This window comes from Chelonia mydas, chromosome 2, assembly GCF_015237465.2.
Source record: "Chelonia mydas isolate rCheMyd1 chromosome 2, rCheMyd1.pri.v2, whole genome shotgun sequence".
Taxonomy (NCBI): Eukaryota; Metazoa; Chordata; order Testudines; family Cheloniidae; genus Chelonia; species Chelonia mydas.
Window position 1 is genome coordinate 86,109,772 of NC_057850.1, and position 16,814 is coordinate 86,126,585.

General features: G+C 40.1%; 1 protein-coding gene across 1 annotated transcript in view; it reads left to right on the plus strand.

Annotated features, from left to right (window-relative positions):
• The first annotated feature begins 2,947 nt into the window (after positions 1-2,947).
• RAB12 (RAB12, member RAS oncogene family) overlaps positions 2,948-16,814 on the plus strand; it is a 33,610-nt gene continuing 19,743 nt past the window's right edge. Inside the window, exon 1 of the mRNA XM_037892840.2 lies at positions 2,948-3,269. Coding sequence (XP_037748768.1) covers positions 3,035-3,269 — 235 coding nt within the window. The 5' untranslated portion in view covers positions 2,948-3,034. The remainder of the gene's footprint in view (positions 3,270-16,814) is intronic.

Below are 16,814 nucleotides of genomic sequence, written 5' to 3' on the forward strand. Positions count from 1 at the left end.
TTTATTTGGTTTTGGTCTCATATTTTTTTCAGGGCCTGGGTATTTTGGTTATTGTATATATTAAATATTTTAGGATTTTAAAGTGTAAATTATTGTCCTGGTCTACACAAAAGTTCAACCACTTTACCTATACTAGTATATGTAAAGTGGTACAACCTACCCTAGTAAGGCTGCAGTTCTACCAGTACAAAAGTACTTATACCGGGTTCAGCTTGTTCCTATATGGAAAAGGGGAAAAGCCATACTGGTACGAGGCACCTATACACCAATGTAGCTATGTACACACTAGAGACTGAACTGTTATAACTATTTTGATTTTAAAAATTACACCCCTAATTGAAATAGTTATAATGGTACAAAAACTGTGTGTAGATCAGGCCTTAGTCCTTCATTCCTCCCATCAAGACAAATTTTAAAATTCTTAAAAGTTAGAGAAACTTTCCTGAGCTAACACGAACTGATTTAAACTCTAACCAGAACTGAGTTTTAATCCAGATTAATCTATCTATCTTCTGGAGCCTAGCTTTATAGTTCCTTGGCTCCATCTAAATTTGGCCTGGACAACCAGCTCCCTTGTACCGTTCCATGTCTTTTTGTAATCATTGTAACTCCCCTGCTACATTCCTAGTGACAGATGGTGCTCTGTGAGGATAAAAAAGCAATGGCATGCAAAGCCCCCTGCTTCTCCTGATCCAAAACGATTTCCACCAGCAAGTACTGATAGCTTCTTCTAGGTTCAAAAAACCCCAAACAAAGAAAAAAACCCCTCACAACAGGGACATAAAGACAATTCCACTTCTGAGGTAAGAGTGCATGTTGTTTTGTATTATAAGGAAGGATGAAACCACATCTCCAGTGTACCCTCTCCAGATGCTTTCTCCTTCTGGCTTTACCTGGGGTTTGATGCTACTGATTTTAACATGAGTAGGATACCTTACCATGTTACTCCTTTAATAGCTTTCCCTATGGGGATCACACACGTGCAGCATTGGATTGTTTCATCACATATTAAACCACACATGTGGTCTTGACAGCTGTTTGCTGTTATCTTGCCATTGGGCTGCTCCATCCCTGACAATATTCAGCATTGGAGATCATCAAAAATTCAGAAATTTTTCATAATTATTTGTTAAACACTTTCACTGAAATGTCATATGTTTGAAAGATTTCATCCACTGTATAATCTGGATGCAAAACCGCAATTTTTTTTTTCTTTTTGTAAAAAAATTTTAAAATGTTGGCAAAAATTCAAAAATTTTCGAGTTCCATTAACTTCCTTTGTTCACCTCAGCCTAGCCCATCTACCAGAACTATCGCTATATTCTCCAAGAATGCTGGCTCTCGACTGAGTGTTCCCTTCTCTGTGAGCTATCTCATGATTGTATTCAGTGTTGTTGTAGCTGTCAGGCCCAGGATATTAAAGAGACAAGGTGGGTGAGGTAACATCTTTTATTGGACCAGCTTCTGTTGGGGAGAGAGACAAGCTTTCGAGCTACACAGAGCTCTTCCTCGTGTTTTGGAAGTTCTTGAAGCACCACAAGGTTGAACAGATAGTTTAGCATGTGTGCTAACTTCTTATGCTAAACTACCTGTTCGGCCTTGTATTTAGCTGTGACACATTGAGTGCATTTCCCAGACATGAAGAAGAGCTCTGTGTAGCTCAAAAGCTTGTCTCTCTCACCCACAAAAGTTGGTCCAATGAAAGATATTACCTCACCTGCCTTGTCTCCCTATCTCATGAATCATTTTCACCTTCTCTTCTGAATATTATATGGTTTAAATGTGGAACTGGGAATCTGGAAACCTGGCACTAAGGGTGAATCTGCTGTTGCTCTTGTCCTCCTGCTCAGGAAGGATGCAGGTTACCATGAGAAGAGAGGGTCCATGGCATTCGGCTAGAAGTTGTTGAGGATGGGATCACAGAGGCAGAGCATCTGGGGGGTACCCTGGGAAGAGTGGGGTGGTTGCAGACTGCTGGCAAAGTGCTCTTTGGGATCCAACAGCTGCTAGAAGGAGAAGTGTATGCAGTACTTGCCTGAGGCATGATGAGACATCTGACAAGCAACTAGGGACTGTTTCAAGACAAAGTTTGGCAATCATAACCCTGCAGAGATCCCATAAAGAGACTACAATTACCACGGCTTAAAACTGCAGACTGACATCTCTGGATGTGAATGAGGCTTGGGGACAGAAGAATTGCCAGATCAAGTTGGAAAGAAGAATTTGGAGTGAGGATCCAGGACCACCTTATCTTTATAAAACACAATGTAGGGAGGACTGGCCACCAGACCTGTCTTACTGCCTCCAGAGGCTGATGTGATGAGGAGAAATGCTGTCTTCACACACAGCTCTTCTTCAGGTCTGAGGAAGGTGGGAACAGATAGTTTATCTTAAGTAAGGGCCTATTCATGGTAGACTGAGGCCTTAATACCACCGCAGTCATAGGACAAAAAGGGGGTTAGAGGGTTATAGGCTGTTGTAATAAGCCATAAATCCAATGTGTGGATTTAAGAGCTGTGTGGCTCCAAAGCTTGTGTCTCTCCCCAACAGAAGTTGTTCCCATCAAACCTCACCTACTTCCTTTCTCTAATCTCCTGGGACCCAGGTGGCTAAAATTACACGGCAGGTGCACTTAGCCTAGACAGGAAATGCTGATCCCCAGCTCTGGCTGCTGCGCTTCCAGCCAGGGGCAGGGCCAGGACCCCCGGGCCTAGCTGAGCTCAGCACAGGCCGCACCGAGGCACCGTGCAGGCCTGGCCCCCGGCGTGCCCCCACGCGCTTAGCGACACGCACGCAGCGGCGCCTTCGTTCCTTTCAGCCCCCGCCGGCACCGAGTTGCGGCGACGGCCGGTTTCCCAGCTCGGCCCTCCCGCGCTCTAGGGGGCGCTGCTCGCCCCGCTGGCTGCGGCGCGGGCCGCCGCTCGTTGTCCGGGCGGCCGCGGAGTTCCCGTTCCCCTCAGGCCCGGGGCAGCGGAGCGCGCGCGCGCGCTCGAGGAGCCGGCGGGGCGGGGTCGCGCAGGAGCCGCCTGCGGTCATGGAGCCGGGCTCCGGGCTGCAGCGCAGGGGCGGCGGCGGCGCGGGGCGGGAGTTCGCGGCGGGGGGCTCCCCGGCGCTCTCGGGGCCGCAGTCCCGTCGCAGGAAGCAGCCGCCGCGCCCGGCCGACTTCAAGCTGCAGGTCATCATCATCGGCTCGCGGGGCGTGGGCAAGACCAGCCTGATGGAGCGCTTCACCGACGACACCTTCTGCGAGGCCTGCAAGTCAACCGTGGGTAAGAGCCCCGGGCGGGCGCCGGGCTCTCCCTCAGGCCCGGCTCCGCCTCTGCCCCCCGGGAGAGCGGCCTGGGCGGGCCCACGGGCCCGGCTCTTGTCGCCCGCGCTGCAGCGAGCGCCGCGCCTCCTGCGTTGCCCCCGCGCCAGCTGGGGCCGGGCTCCGCCCGCCCGCCCCTCGGGCCGGTGCCCTGAGGCTGCAGCCTGCCCCCGCCACTGACCACCCCCGCCCGCCAGCAGCCTGTCGTGCCCCCTCGCTGCTGCTGCTCTGTCCACAGCCCCCCTCAGGCCCTCTCCGCGCCCCTGCCGCAGCCCTTCTCAGCCGCACGCACGTCCCCGCCGCCGGTCGCTCTGCCGACCTTCAGAGCAAGGGGGGGAACGACACAGACATTAGTTCCCTCCTCCTTCTCCAAGCCTCACGCCTCTGAACTCCTCCACCTCAGGCGCCTCACCTTCGGCCCCAGCAGCCCCTGGAAACGTAACGTGAGCGCTGAAAACAGGAGAAAGGCCAATCACACGTTAGAAAACTCCCAGAGAGCCTCTTCCCGGGGAGTGTGTGTGTGGGGGGGGGTGTCACTGGTGTTGAGAGAAGTGTAGAGCCCTGTCTCCTCAGGATAAGGCTGGCACGTATTGTGATCGGTTACAGACCATTCAATTTTATTCTTAAAAGACGCGCTCAAGCCGTTAATGGTGCTCTTGTAATAGGAGGTGGATGTCAGGGCCTCCCATGTTGCATGTAAAAAACGCAAGTATTTTAAATGTCAACAATTAAAAAGGTACCTCAATACACAGCAAACTGAATGTGGATGAAAATATTGGTTCAGGGTCAGGGGTTGTGTATGTAGTTCACTGTCTTGGACAGCAAATAGCAGAGCAAACAATTTGTTTTATAGCAAATGTTTCTTTGCTATTAGTTTAGTCATCAGTATGCACCCTGTCAGGTGGAGTATTTTTTTGGCACAGGAGGGTGAATGAAGGATGAAGGGGAGGAAGAATCAATCCTAGAGCAACCTGAAAACAAATTTTAGTCTGCCTTGTTATTACAGGCTTATTTTTGGAGCTGAATTTTCGGTGTTGTGACAAGGTGGTTGTTATGCTAAGGCTATCCTTCTGTAAAATGTGTGCTTAATTGCAGCTTGGAGCCTGAAGAGTTCTAAACATCTGATGGAAAGTAATAGTGCTGCTTTTTAGAAATAAAGAGGTATCTTCCTCTGACAAATTAATTCTAAAATGGTTGCTGTTACAGTTTGTGTTTATTTTGACAGTTTTAATGTTTATTTTGACAACTCTTTTATTCCTTGCTGGTTTCTTTGAAAAGCTAAACTTGGTAGTGCTTATTGTTTTCTGTTAACAGCTGTTAATATATATGAAAATACATTGTTCTGAAGTTAGGAGCACAGGTTTTGCTTTTTGTTACAAAACCTGAAATGTGCAATATAAAAGTGCCAGAGAGGTATCACCATCTAAAGAGATGTTAATATAGATTTGATTTTGGTGTTATGAAGAAACACTGTTAGTTTCCATAACCCATGACAAGCTTATTTAAGGTTAAGGAAGTGGGACTATGATTGGAATTTATCCTCTGTAAGGCTATGCCTACACTACCACTTTCAGCGCTAAAACTTTAGTTGTTCAGGGGTGTGAAAAAACACCCCCTTGAGCGACAAAAGTTTTAGCGCTGAAAAGTGCCAGTATAGATAGCACTCCTGGTGATAAAGCTATCACTGCTGGTTCGGGGTGATTTTTTTTTTTAATCACCGGGAGAGCTCTCCCTGGCGACAAAGCACGTCTAGCCTGTCCATGTCACAGCGCTGCGACATGGGCAGTGTAGACATACCCTTAGTCTTCTCCATGATGAACAAGGTGTATGCAAGAAAATTTGTTGTTGACCTGTGTTAAGCACTCTTTCTGGGTGGGATTAGCAGTAAAACCCTGTTGATCTTCCATGATGATTAAGGGCGTGCAAAAAGTACTGCAGGGAGTTGTGCTTTGGAAACTGGTCAGTTTTTATCTGAGTATTTATAATGAGCAAATCTGATTTCCTAGATAAACCAGTGATTCAAGCACAAAAGCTTCCTAATTTTAACAAAACAGGAAATAAATGATGGTGTGGTTACAAAAGAGTTGATCTAAAAAGTATAGCAACATCAAATGGGCATAGGAAATCTACTTGCACCAAACTACATGTAGAAATACTTGAAAATAAAAGCATTATTTTAAGTCTTCGTGACTAAAGTTTTAAAGTTGAGAGCTGTTGAGAACTCTAAAGTTAGTAGAACATGAAGAGCTTTTCCTAACCCCAAATTAATGTACTAGAGTTGCCCCTTAATTCTTCGTACCATCTAGCACGGAGTCTTCAACTTGGAAAGAAAATACAAGGTAGAATAAACTCTACTTTTATACTGATGGTGTAAATCCAAAGTAACCCCATACTGAAGTTAAACTTAGATCAGAACTTGGTCTTCAGTTGTAATCATAAAGCACCTTCCTATTTTTCCCTGTTATCACCTATCCAGGGAGAATGATTTTCTGGCATTACAAAGAGTGTGGTTGAAGCGGAAGTGAAAATCTTGTGACTGATCCAGCAGGACGTGCTTCCCTGTTTTTGGGGCGGGGGCAGAAGTTCGGTAAATTGAATGTGCTTTGAGCTCAAATTTGGGAGGAGGAAGCTAGATGTAACTGAAGGAACAGATATACATGGGGAAAGGGATTTAGTGATATCATTGTAAATCTGTATTTAAAATAGTTTGAAGACTAGAATAAAAATTCTCTCCTTTTTTACTTGATATTGAAGGTCTCAGCCCAGCTATACACTAATTTTTATATTTAGCTGTACCAGTGTAAGCCAAACAGACCAAAGTTCAAAATGTTTTCTTTAGCTGCTTAATAATCTCTTAAGTGAAACTTGTAGGCTGTTCAGGGCACCAGGCTGACACACAGGATTTCAAATGTGATTGATAAAATGGTTGGGTGTCTCAGGTCTGTAGGAGCCAATGGCTGCTCTCTGCCCCTATTGAGTGATGTTATGGGCACACTGGGCTAGTGCATTTGGAGGGGAGGAAGTGATTCATTTGAAAAGATAAGGCATTTTAGTGCTTGTTTACATATTCCACAATGCAAAATTAGTTGACTAAGTTATAAATTTCTGTTGTATAAATAATACAAAAAATCTCACCTCAAAAGCACACTACTTCTGTGAAGACTTTCAAAAATGACCTGTCAGATTTCAACAGCACATCCTCATAGCAGCATATGGTGTACTATATATCTATAGTGCTTTGCTGTTTTAAATAATAAACTCCTTGGATAGAGCATTGTTTCCTTAATTTTATATTTATATAACAGGAGCTTACTGGATCTCAAATATTTACTAATTTTGGATGCTGTTGCCAAATGAGTAACAAAATGTTGCTGTGTAGAATTTTGTATGCCAGACCTGAAGATAGTGGCTCTTAGTTGGTCTGTAATCTTACTATTAGACCACAGCTTCTATTTGTACTTTTAGGTATTTTGACAAAGATGCTATAGTATTTTGTTTAGAAAAGTCATTCTCTTCATGTATGCACAAACTGATGGTATAGTTCTTGCTATCCTTTTAGGGATAGCATTGCCTCTTTCCACTGACACCAGAGATTACTGTAACTGAAAGAAAATAGAGAATAAAAGTATTGATCTTTCATAATATTAGCACATTTGACAGTATTGTAAAAAGAAAGGGAGTACTTGTGGCACCTTAGAGACTAACCAATTTATTTGAGCATAAGCTTATGCTCTTTTGTTGTATGTTTTCTTGTATGCTCTTACGTTCTTTTTGTGAATACAGACTAACACGGCTGTTACTCTGAAACTTGACAGTATTGTGTAATTCAGTTTTCATTGTTTCCCTGTGTAGTCAGTGACTTGTTTAGGAGTTCCTCACACTACAAGAGAGTTTGGTGGTGGGGGTTTATAGGAAAATTTGATCGGAAAACAACAAATTGTCAGGATTCAGGGGGTCTTTTGGGTCTTCTACATGAAAATACATTTAAGTTTTGTGTAGGTGGTTTTTAACTTAAAATCTAGTCAATTTTTTAAAACATTTGTTCCTTTTACTTATTAGTAATACTTGGTATTATCCTGAGCTGAAATCTTCAGACACTGGATAATTATGATAAAATATATAGATACCAAAAATGGTTTAAATATTAGCATTTTCAGGATTGCTATTTTCCCCCCAGCAGTTTGAGGCAGCAGATGATGAAAGACCTGTATTTAAATCTCACTCCTGCCGTTTGGAGTTTTATAGAGGTGACATGCTTTCAGAGGCCTTCTGCCTGTCTAGCTCATGGGTTGGATTTTTTTATGTGTGTCTTGGGCGGGATGCAGAGGTCTAGATCACTTGCTCTCAAATGGAAATTTGGTGAGTGGATTGAATACAGTTTTGTGTGACTTGTTGCTATCTGACAGGCAGAAGTGCAAAGGGCTCTCCAATAACTGATGTAATTGTAGCTGTGAGCTGAGAAAGAAGACAGTAATTCTGTGAGTTCAGAGAAGACTTGCAGTAGATGAAGAGTACCTTTTTAATGAAAAATCAGCTCAGTTTACATATGAATACATTTACTCAATTAAGCTTGATTCTAGAAATGATTTATATTTCTATAATGTGTTTGATTTGACTACTTATCATATTAATCTGGGTGTGTAATAAACAAGTGGTGCACCTGGTAGTATGTTCAAGTAATGGTTAAAGAAGCCACTTGCATTTGCATGCAGTCAGTTTTATGCCAGAAGAAACTGTGTTCTCAACTTTTCTTCTGGTAAAATCCAAAAGTCCAGCAGGAGATTGTTCACAAACAGAGCTAGTGGCATGCTTACTGCAAAAAGTTTAATCAATATTAGCTGTTGTACACTTTGCGATGCAAGTAATCTACAGAGAGATGTTGTCATGGTATTTAGGAATGTGTAATGCAAGGGTTAAATGTGGGTCCCCCCCCCAAATAAGTACACAAAATAATTGGTTCTCTTTAAAAACCTTTCTTGTGTTGGTTATATTGGCACCATGGGTCAGTCAGAACAACTAGTAGCCCACAATTGGTACATAAATGAGAGCATGTAAGCAAACCAAGTTTAGTTCTTATTGTAATGACAGTAAATATAGGGGCTCTAGGTTAGCAAGGAGTGTGGAATGCAGCTGTCAAACTCAGTCCAGGCTGTGAACAGCTGAGATAATGTCAGAAGCAACAAAACACGCAGATGATACTGAATTATGGGTTTGTATTTTTATCTCTGGAAGCTGAGAATTATATATGGTGAAATTTTTTTTTTTACCCATGACTGAAGTGTAATAATCTCTGAGGTGAAACCTAGCTGCTGCTTAACATGGCAGCAATTCACAATTTAGGACAAGAAGTTAATAAGTATATGATAACCAGCTGAAAGGAAAAATGTACGTACTCCCGTCTGAATTTGGCCAGAGTGTTGGGGCAAGTCTCCTCCACCATATTCTTGCACAGAGTACCTTGAGATCATTTGTGACAAGTATACCCAGTTTTAAAAAAGTGTATTTTAAATGTTAGATTTCAGATTTAAAGTATTGAGTTTATGGCATCAATAGTTTCTACTTTTTTAAAAGCTGGGCAATGCAGTTGGCTTAAAAGTGTCTTGAGTTTTCTGTTGGTCTACATATTGGGAACCCAGTAATTTGTCACAGATGCAACTTCCTCCATCACAAGTCTTGGAAATACAAATATTCATTCAAATTAACCCATAAATCTAGTTAATACAGGAAGTCTGCTGCTCATCTTTTCCTATTCCCGTTGCCAAAATGTTGGTACACTTCTTAGCCTGAAGCACTGTAAATCTACTTCTGCCCACTGTTCTGCCATTGCAATTTAAAAATGTATTTGAAGATTTACTTTATAAAAAGCTGTTTAATGATTAAAACATTTTGGAAATCCAATTACAACTTTCTGGTGCCAAAACTGATGCAGGTATAGTTAATGCATTAGTTTTCATCCATGAATCATTCTTGATCTTTAACCTGTTTGGTGCTCTTTGAAAGGGGTGGCTTCACTTTGAATTTATTTTAAAAACAACTAGTTAAAAGAATCTTGATAGAGCAAATTTTTTTTAAAAATGGGCATACCATTTTACATTTCGTTTTAAAAGGTTTCTATATAAGTTTTTCTTCTCCTTTGATTACATGAGTCATTTCAGTAAAGAAGAAAGTAAGGGCCTGATTCAATGCTCCTTTAAGTCAATGGGAGTCTTTCTATTGACCTCGCTGCACGTTGGATCAAAGCTTTAGTATGGTTAGTTTATAGGCTTTAAATTTAATCTGTTCAAATAATTTTGAATTCGCCTGCTCGGTTTGTCTGTTTTGTTGCTGCTTTCCTCTCCTGCTCCTCCAAGTCACTTGTGTGCTGAAATGACTCGGACTGCCTCTTTCCTTTAAAAATTGTTTTCAATAAACCTGAAATAGTAAATGTTTAACCAGAGGAGCTCCCCTTTGTCCTTTTAAAAAACTAAACAAATTGTTATACTTTAACTAGGGGGAACTACCCCAACTATGTTTTTCAGTTTGTGCCTTGCTTGAGAATCCCCTTGCCCCAAGCCAGAATAGCACATTTTAATCTGCCTGGGGCCAGCCTTTGGCGCTAGTCAATCTGTGTTATATGCAACAGTATCAAATGATTTTTCAATAACAAGATGCATCATACTAACCATGCTCACTGATTTACCCTCATTTTGGCTGTTACTAATGCACTCAATGATTTTCTGCAAATTTCACACGCACGCTGTTACTTTTTTTGACCTATTCAGTCACTTTTTAAAAGGATACTGTCAGTTTGTTTAGTTCCACACATAACATGCCCATTAGAAGTTGTACATTGAGGTATCCTAAAATCTGATTAGTTCTTCTTAGAAATGTGATCATTGCAAAAGGTTTTATGGTAACGAAAATACAGTATGTTTTTTAAAAATGCACATGTTGATCAGTTATAGGAATCGCTTTAATACAGAGTTCACATGTTTACTCTATCAATAATAAATAGTACATTCTCTGTTAGGTTTTGAAGGTTTTACAGCATGGCTTAATGCATAATCTTGTATTTGTTATATCAAATATTTTAATAAGGGATTGCTCGAGCTTTTAATCATATTTTGACAAACGCATTCTATTTGCAGGAAAAATCACTTGCTTAATAGACTTTTCCAGGACAGCACATGTTAGGCAAGTTTCCAGAAAGAAATACATTGAATCAATACAATGTGAGAACACTTAATAATTAATAAATATGAATCAGAGGCTCAATTCTGCACTCCTTACTCATGCAAATCGTCCTTTTGAAGATCCTAAGAGTCTTGAATGTGTAGGCAATATAGATTTGGACCCCAGTGGGAGGCTTTAAGATGGCAAAAGTGGTGCTGGTGTTTGTGAAATAAGGGCATCCAAAACACACAGCCCTCGATTCCAACTTGCACACAAGGAAAAGACATTTCGGGATTTTTCCTTTCAGTTTTCAGAATGAGTAGCATGGTTTTATTTTAAACATATTCATTGCTTGTGGCACACTGAAGACTTGGTGTGGGAGGAGGGATTTTTTTTTAAAAGGGAAGGGAATTATAAAAGCCTGTTGGCTCTTCCCAAAACATCATAAGCTAGCACAAAGTTCATGCCTTATTTCAAAGTAAGAGTAAGCAGGTGCACCTATCATCTCCTAACATAGTTTGCATACATTTGACCACTGGTTTATGATGACTAGCATGTTAAGCTTTTAAAATACAGATTGGGTAGAGTTAGGATCCTGTCTCCATATCTGGGCACCTTCTTAGTATATGTGTAACATGCCTTCGGTGTCATGTGACCAGGATTCATCACTGAATTTGGTCTGCTAGTTGGATCATTAGCTTTGCCAGACCAGGTACTGACGGGGAGTGCAACGTGAACACTGATCCATTCCCCCTTTTGGGCACCTAAATAAGCATAAGTGGCCTCATTTTAGTAGTGCTGACACCAAACAGCTCCCTCAATGGAATTTAGATGAGTATAGTTAGTGGCATAGAGAGCTTACATGAACTCCTTTTTTAAAAAAAATCTCATTCAGATTTAATACACTTTTAACACTAAGAATTATCAAGTGTTCTGTTTTATCAGATTATATCCTGTGCAGTTTTTGCAGTGTGTTTGCATAATTAAGCACCAAATGCTGAGGTGGCAGACTAAATTGCAGTTTTTATTGATGTCTTTTGACGCAGGTCATGTTCTGATCTGTTGCTGCTATTTCCTCAGGTTTGGCTGCATTTGTCTCCTGTGTCTACTCATTCTTCAATAATATTTTTGATACTTAGGCTACAATTAAAAAAAAGGTTGGGTATACCATGCATCTTTGCATGTGCCAGTTTTTTTATTTTATTTAAGGTTTGAAGAATTTTCTACCAAATGCAAAATATGTGGTTAATTCTGCTCTCCTGAGATTGTGTGATGGGGACATTAGAAGGAGCCTGTAGAAATCAGAAGTTAATATTCTGTTTGATTTTCTATTTCAGTGATTAAAATTTAATTAGCAAAGACGTTGTGACTGATCTTTGAGGAGACTAGGAATGATTTATGTTGTTTGCTATCCTTGTTCCCTTATTGTCAACATGAGGTACACATACCCTGACAAAAGATATTTTTAAACAACATTCTTGTAACAGTACTATTAATGTGGAAAGCAACCAATAAATCACAGATCTGGATAGTTCCCCCCCCCCCCTTTTTTTTTAAGTTTGCTCATTCCGAAATTTTGTCTTTGTTAGTTAAATTAAAACTTGCTATAGTCAGTGATTTGAGTTATGCAAAATTTGGTCAACATAAAGGATTCCTGAGATTTTAATAAAATTAAATGTAGTTTTAAGATAGTGTTCAAATTAAGTGGAAAGTACTGGAGTTGGTTAGAAATGCCAGAAGTTCTGTGGGAGACAGCTAGATGTACTGCTAGCAATACTGATTTTGCATTTCTGTGCTGTATAAAAACAAAAAATCAAGCCAACCAAAACAAGACGTTTCACTGCACATGCTTCTCCCTCTAGGGAAGGAGAATGAGAGAATAGACACATAGATGTGTAGTCACCTTGCTTAATGCACTGCAGGATTGTGCTCATATACAACAGTAATGAGCATGATATAAAAACCTATTTAGACTACAGCAGAAATTGTAAATTAAGCTGTTTCCAAATAGTTTTCTAAGGCCAAAATTATCTCGTCCTAATTTACATTGGCATACAGCCACCACAGTTACTAAAACATTGTGTGTGTGTGTGTGTGTATGTGCGCGCGTGCATACTTGACCTCTTGTGTCGGAGGTGTACGTCCTCACCAGGAGCACTTGTATCAATTGTATTGTCAGTGTGGGGCATTGTGAGATGGCTTCTGAAAGCCAGTAACAGTTGACAAAAGCAATGCAGTGTCTGCTCTGACACTCTGTCAACCTAATTACATCGACTTTGAATCCGTTCTGCATGGGCAGGTGGTGTTACTAAATTGGCGTACAGAGGCACTTATGTCAGTGGGAGTCAAATTTAAGTCAAGAACTTCTACAGCTCGGTTGATGAAAGGCAGCTTATGTCGACCTAACTGTGTAGTTTGAGTTGTAGCTGTATTAGTCTATATCAGCAAAAAGAAGGAGGAGTACTTGTGGCACCTTAGATCCTAACAAATTTATTTGGGCATAAGCTTTCATGGGCTAAACCGCACTTCATCAGATGTATGGAGTGGAAAATACAGTAGTAAGAGAATACACAAACACACACCCGTGAAAAGATGGGGGTTGCCTTTACCAACTCTGAGACAAATCAATTAAAGTGGGCTATATTATTTTTTATTACAAATATTTGCACTGTTAAAATGTTAAACAAAAGAACTAGTATTTTTCAGTTCACCTCATCCAAGTACTGTAGTGCAATCTCTTGGTCGTGAAAGTGCAACTTACAAATGTAGATTTTTTTTATTTTATTTTGGTAACATAACTGCACTCAAAAACAAAACAGTGTAAAACTTCAGAACCTACAAGTCCACTCGGTCCTACTTCTTGTTCGGCCAATCACTCAGACAAACAAGTTTGTTAACATTTGCAGGAGATAATGCTGCCCGCTTCTTGTTTACAATGTCACCTGAAAGTGAGAACAGGCGTTCTCATGGCACTGTCGTAGCGGGCGTCACAAGATACTTATGTGCCAGATGTGCTAAAGATTCGTATGTCCCTTCATGCTTCAACCACCATTCCAGGAGACATGCATCCATGCTGATGACAGGTTCTGCTCGATAACAATCCAAAGCAGTGCAGACCAGTTCATGTTCATTTTCATTATCTGTGTCAGAGGCCATAAGCAGAAGGCTGATTCTTTTTTTTCGTGGTTCGGGTTCTGTAGTTTCCGCATCAGAGTGTTGCTCTTTTAAGACTTCTGAAAGCATGCTCCACAACTCGATCCTCTCAGGTTTTGGAAGGCACTTCAGAGTCTTAAACCTTGGGTCAAGTGCTGTAGCTATCTTTAGAAATCTCACATTGGTACCTTCTTTGCGTTTTGTGAAATCTGCAGTGAAAGTGTTTTTAAAATGAACATGTGCTGGGTCATTATCTGAGACTGTAATAACATGAAATATGTGGCAGAATGTGGGTAAAACAGAGCAGGGGACATACAATTCTCCCCCAAGCAGTTCAGTCACAAATTTAATTAATGCATGATTTTTTTTAATGAGCATCATCAGCATAGAAGCATGTCCTATGGAATGGGGGCTGATGCATGAAGGGGCATACGAATGTTTAGTATATTTGGCACATAAATACCTTGCAATCCAGCTACAAAAGTGCAATGCAAATCCCTGTTCTCACTTTCTGGTGACATTGTAACTAAGAAGAGGGCAGCATTATCTAAAATTTTACATGGTTTGATTTTTGAATGCAGTTTTTTGTACATAATTCTACATTTGTAAGTTCAACTTTCATGATAGAGATTGCTCTATGGTGCTTGTATTAGGTGAATTGAAAAAAAGATTTCTTTTGTTTTTTCCCGTGCAAATACTTGTAATCAAAAATAAATATAAAGTGAGCATTGTACACTGTGTATTCTGTGTTGTAATTGAAATCAATATATTTGGAAGTGTAGAAAATATCCAAAAAACATTTAAATAAATTATATTCTATTATTCACCAGTTCAATTAATTGTGATTAATTTTTTAATTGTCTTATTAATCATGAATAATTTTTAATCACTTGGCAGCTCTACAAATAACACTTTCTTATTGTAAAAACACTTGTAATAAGTATCAAATTAACTTCTGAATTAGAATGAATTAGCATGTACCTTTAGAGTACCTTTAGAGTTTGTCTACACATCATTTTGGAGCCTGCAGGAATGAGCTTGCTAGCCAATTTGCGTAAACAAACTTGGGGGCTAGCAGGGCTCCCATTGGCTCTCTAAAAACAGCTGCAGAGATAATGCGTGGAAGCTGTAGCTCAGGCTGGAGCTTTAGCTCTGAAGTCTTTTGAGGGGGCCCAACTAACTTTTAAATGTTAAATCACTGGAATAATTCTATAGGGGAATGTACTCCTCCACTGTGCACTTCTGCATCCTGTCACTTGTTTCCTTCAAGACAACAACTTACAAAGCTCCTGCTTGGAAAATATGATGCACTTCAACAATCCAGCAGCACTGTGTTCCTTCTGCTGCCTTTGTGATTTAGATCAGCCCCTGCTACAGGTGTGAATGATAAATGCTAATCTAGCATTTGGCTCCTCACGATGATGAGTTTCCTGGTCTCCTTTTCTACTCAAGCAAATGGGTAGATTCTTGTAGTGTTAGGCAAAAAAGTTGATGTACTGTTCCATTTCTCAGGATTGAGAAACACTGAATGTTGAAATTAAGAACTCGATTTAAAGAAAATTCACTAAATGGTAAATCGTGACTAGAATGTTGCATACTAGACATCATGGTTGGATTGGGAGTTGTGTTCTAGATAAATTTAAGCCAAATTTCCTTGTTTCTTGAGTTAGATCTTTGTATGTTGATGTAATATTTTAAAATTATTACAGAATATTTCTGTAGCACCCTAATTATCCTCTACAGACAAAGTAATGATACTTTGGATGCTTACATTTTGCAGATTAGAGAGGACTGTCGAGAAATTATATTTTAAAAAGTAACTTCTAGCTGTGTTACTAACACTTTTTTTAAAAATTGAAAATTTTTTATGTTGTCCTTTTGTAGTTCACATACTTTGGACACCATATTCAGACTAATCAATTTCATTTTCTTTTACTTAACTCTAGCATAATGTTATAATTAGGCTTCGAAGAATGCAGAAAAAATAATTCATTAGTTTTTAATCATGTTTCATTAAAATATTCTGAATTTTATGAATCCTTTTTTAAAAAAACCCTAAAGTAGGGGGGTTATAAAGTATTTGACAATGTCTGCTTAAATTTCAAGCCGCATATTGTAATTCATCTTATTCCTTACTGCTTGTATTGCAGTAGTGTCCTGAACCCCCAAAGAAGATTTGGGGTCCATTTTGTTAGATGTAAACATGAGAAGTCACATTCTTTGCTTTGAAGAACTTTACAATATACCTTAAGATGCAGTGAGTGTGCTAAATATTTGGAAGCAGGTGGGAGGAAGTATAAGGGTAAAAGTAAGAGGAATACTTGGTTCTGTAGTCTACTGTGTTTACAGTTCAATATGAAAATTTTAAAATGTGTGTGTGCTTTGTTTAAGCGAATAGATATAGTCTATCGCCCTGGTTCTCAGCCTAGCCAGACTAAAATAAGGTAGACTAAAATAGAGTTGAGGGGATCCTTCTTGTTTCTTAAAATTTAACTTTGTATATTAAAATTTGGTCACATAATTATATTTGGCCTCCCTGTTCTGCAGCAGTGTAGCTAAATCAGCTAAGGTAGACTGCTGTGTTGACAGAATAGCTTTTAAACAAAGCTCCTAACTTTAGAATATATTCCAGATTTGCTATGTAACAGGTTTTATACCATTAGTCATGAAAACCAATGTTAAAATATTTTAGTGTGTGTAGAAGTCAAGGGCTGTAAAACCAAAGGGCCAAATTCAGCTTTTTTTAAATAAAACTTTTATAGTCCACTCCTCTACCAAGCACTAGTAGCTGGACACTTGCCCCTTAGCCAATGCGGTCTTTAGAAAAACAGCTTTCCAAAGTATTTTATCTTCTCTGTGTTTCTGTTGTTTTACCCTACTGGTTTACACTGTGATGTGAAATAATGTGTGTGTGGCGGGGGGGGGGGACGTGTTCTGACAAAGTATACTTCTGCATTTCTGTGTAAGTTTAATTATATTAGTCTGAACCATCCCTTCCTGCCTTTTCTTTCTCTTAAATGTAGTAGTATTTTGTGGGGGTGTGGGTTTCAAGAATAAGATTCAAAGGAAAATATCTTCATACAACGTGACATTAAGAGAATGGGACTGAAACTGACAAACAAGAAAATGTATGTAAAATATCCTGGAACACTAAGCATATTGGCACTTCACGTAGTTGAGGAGGTATCCTTGTGTGCTTGGG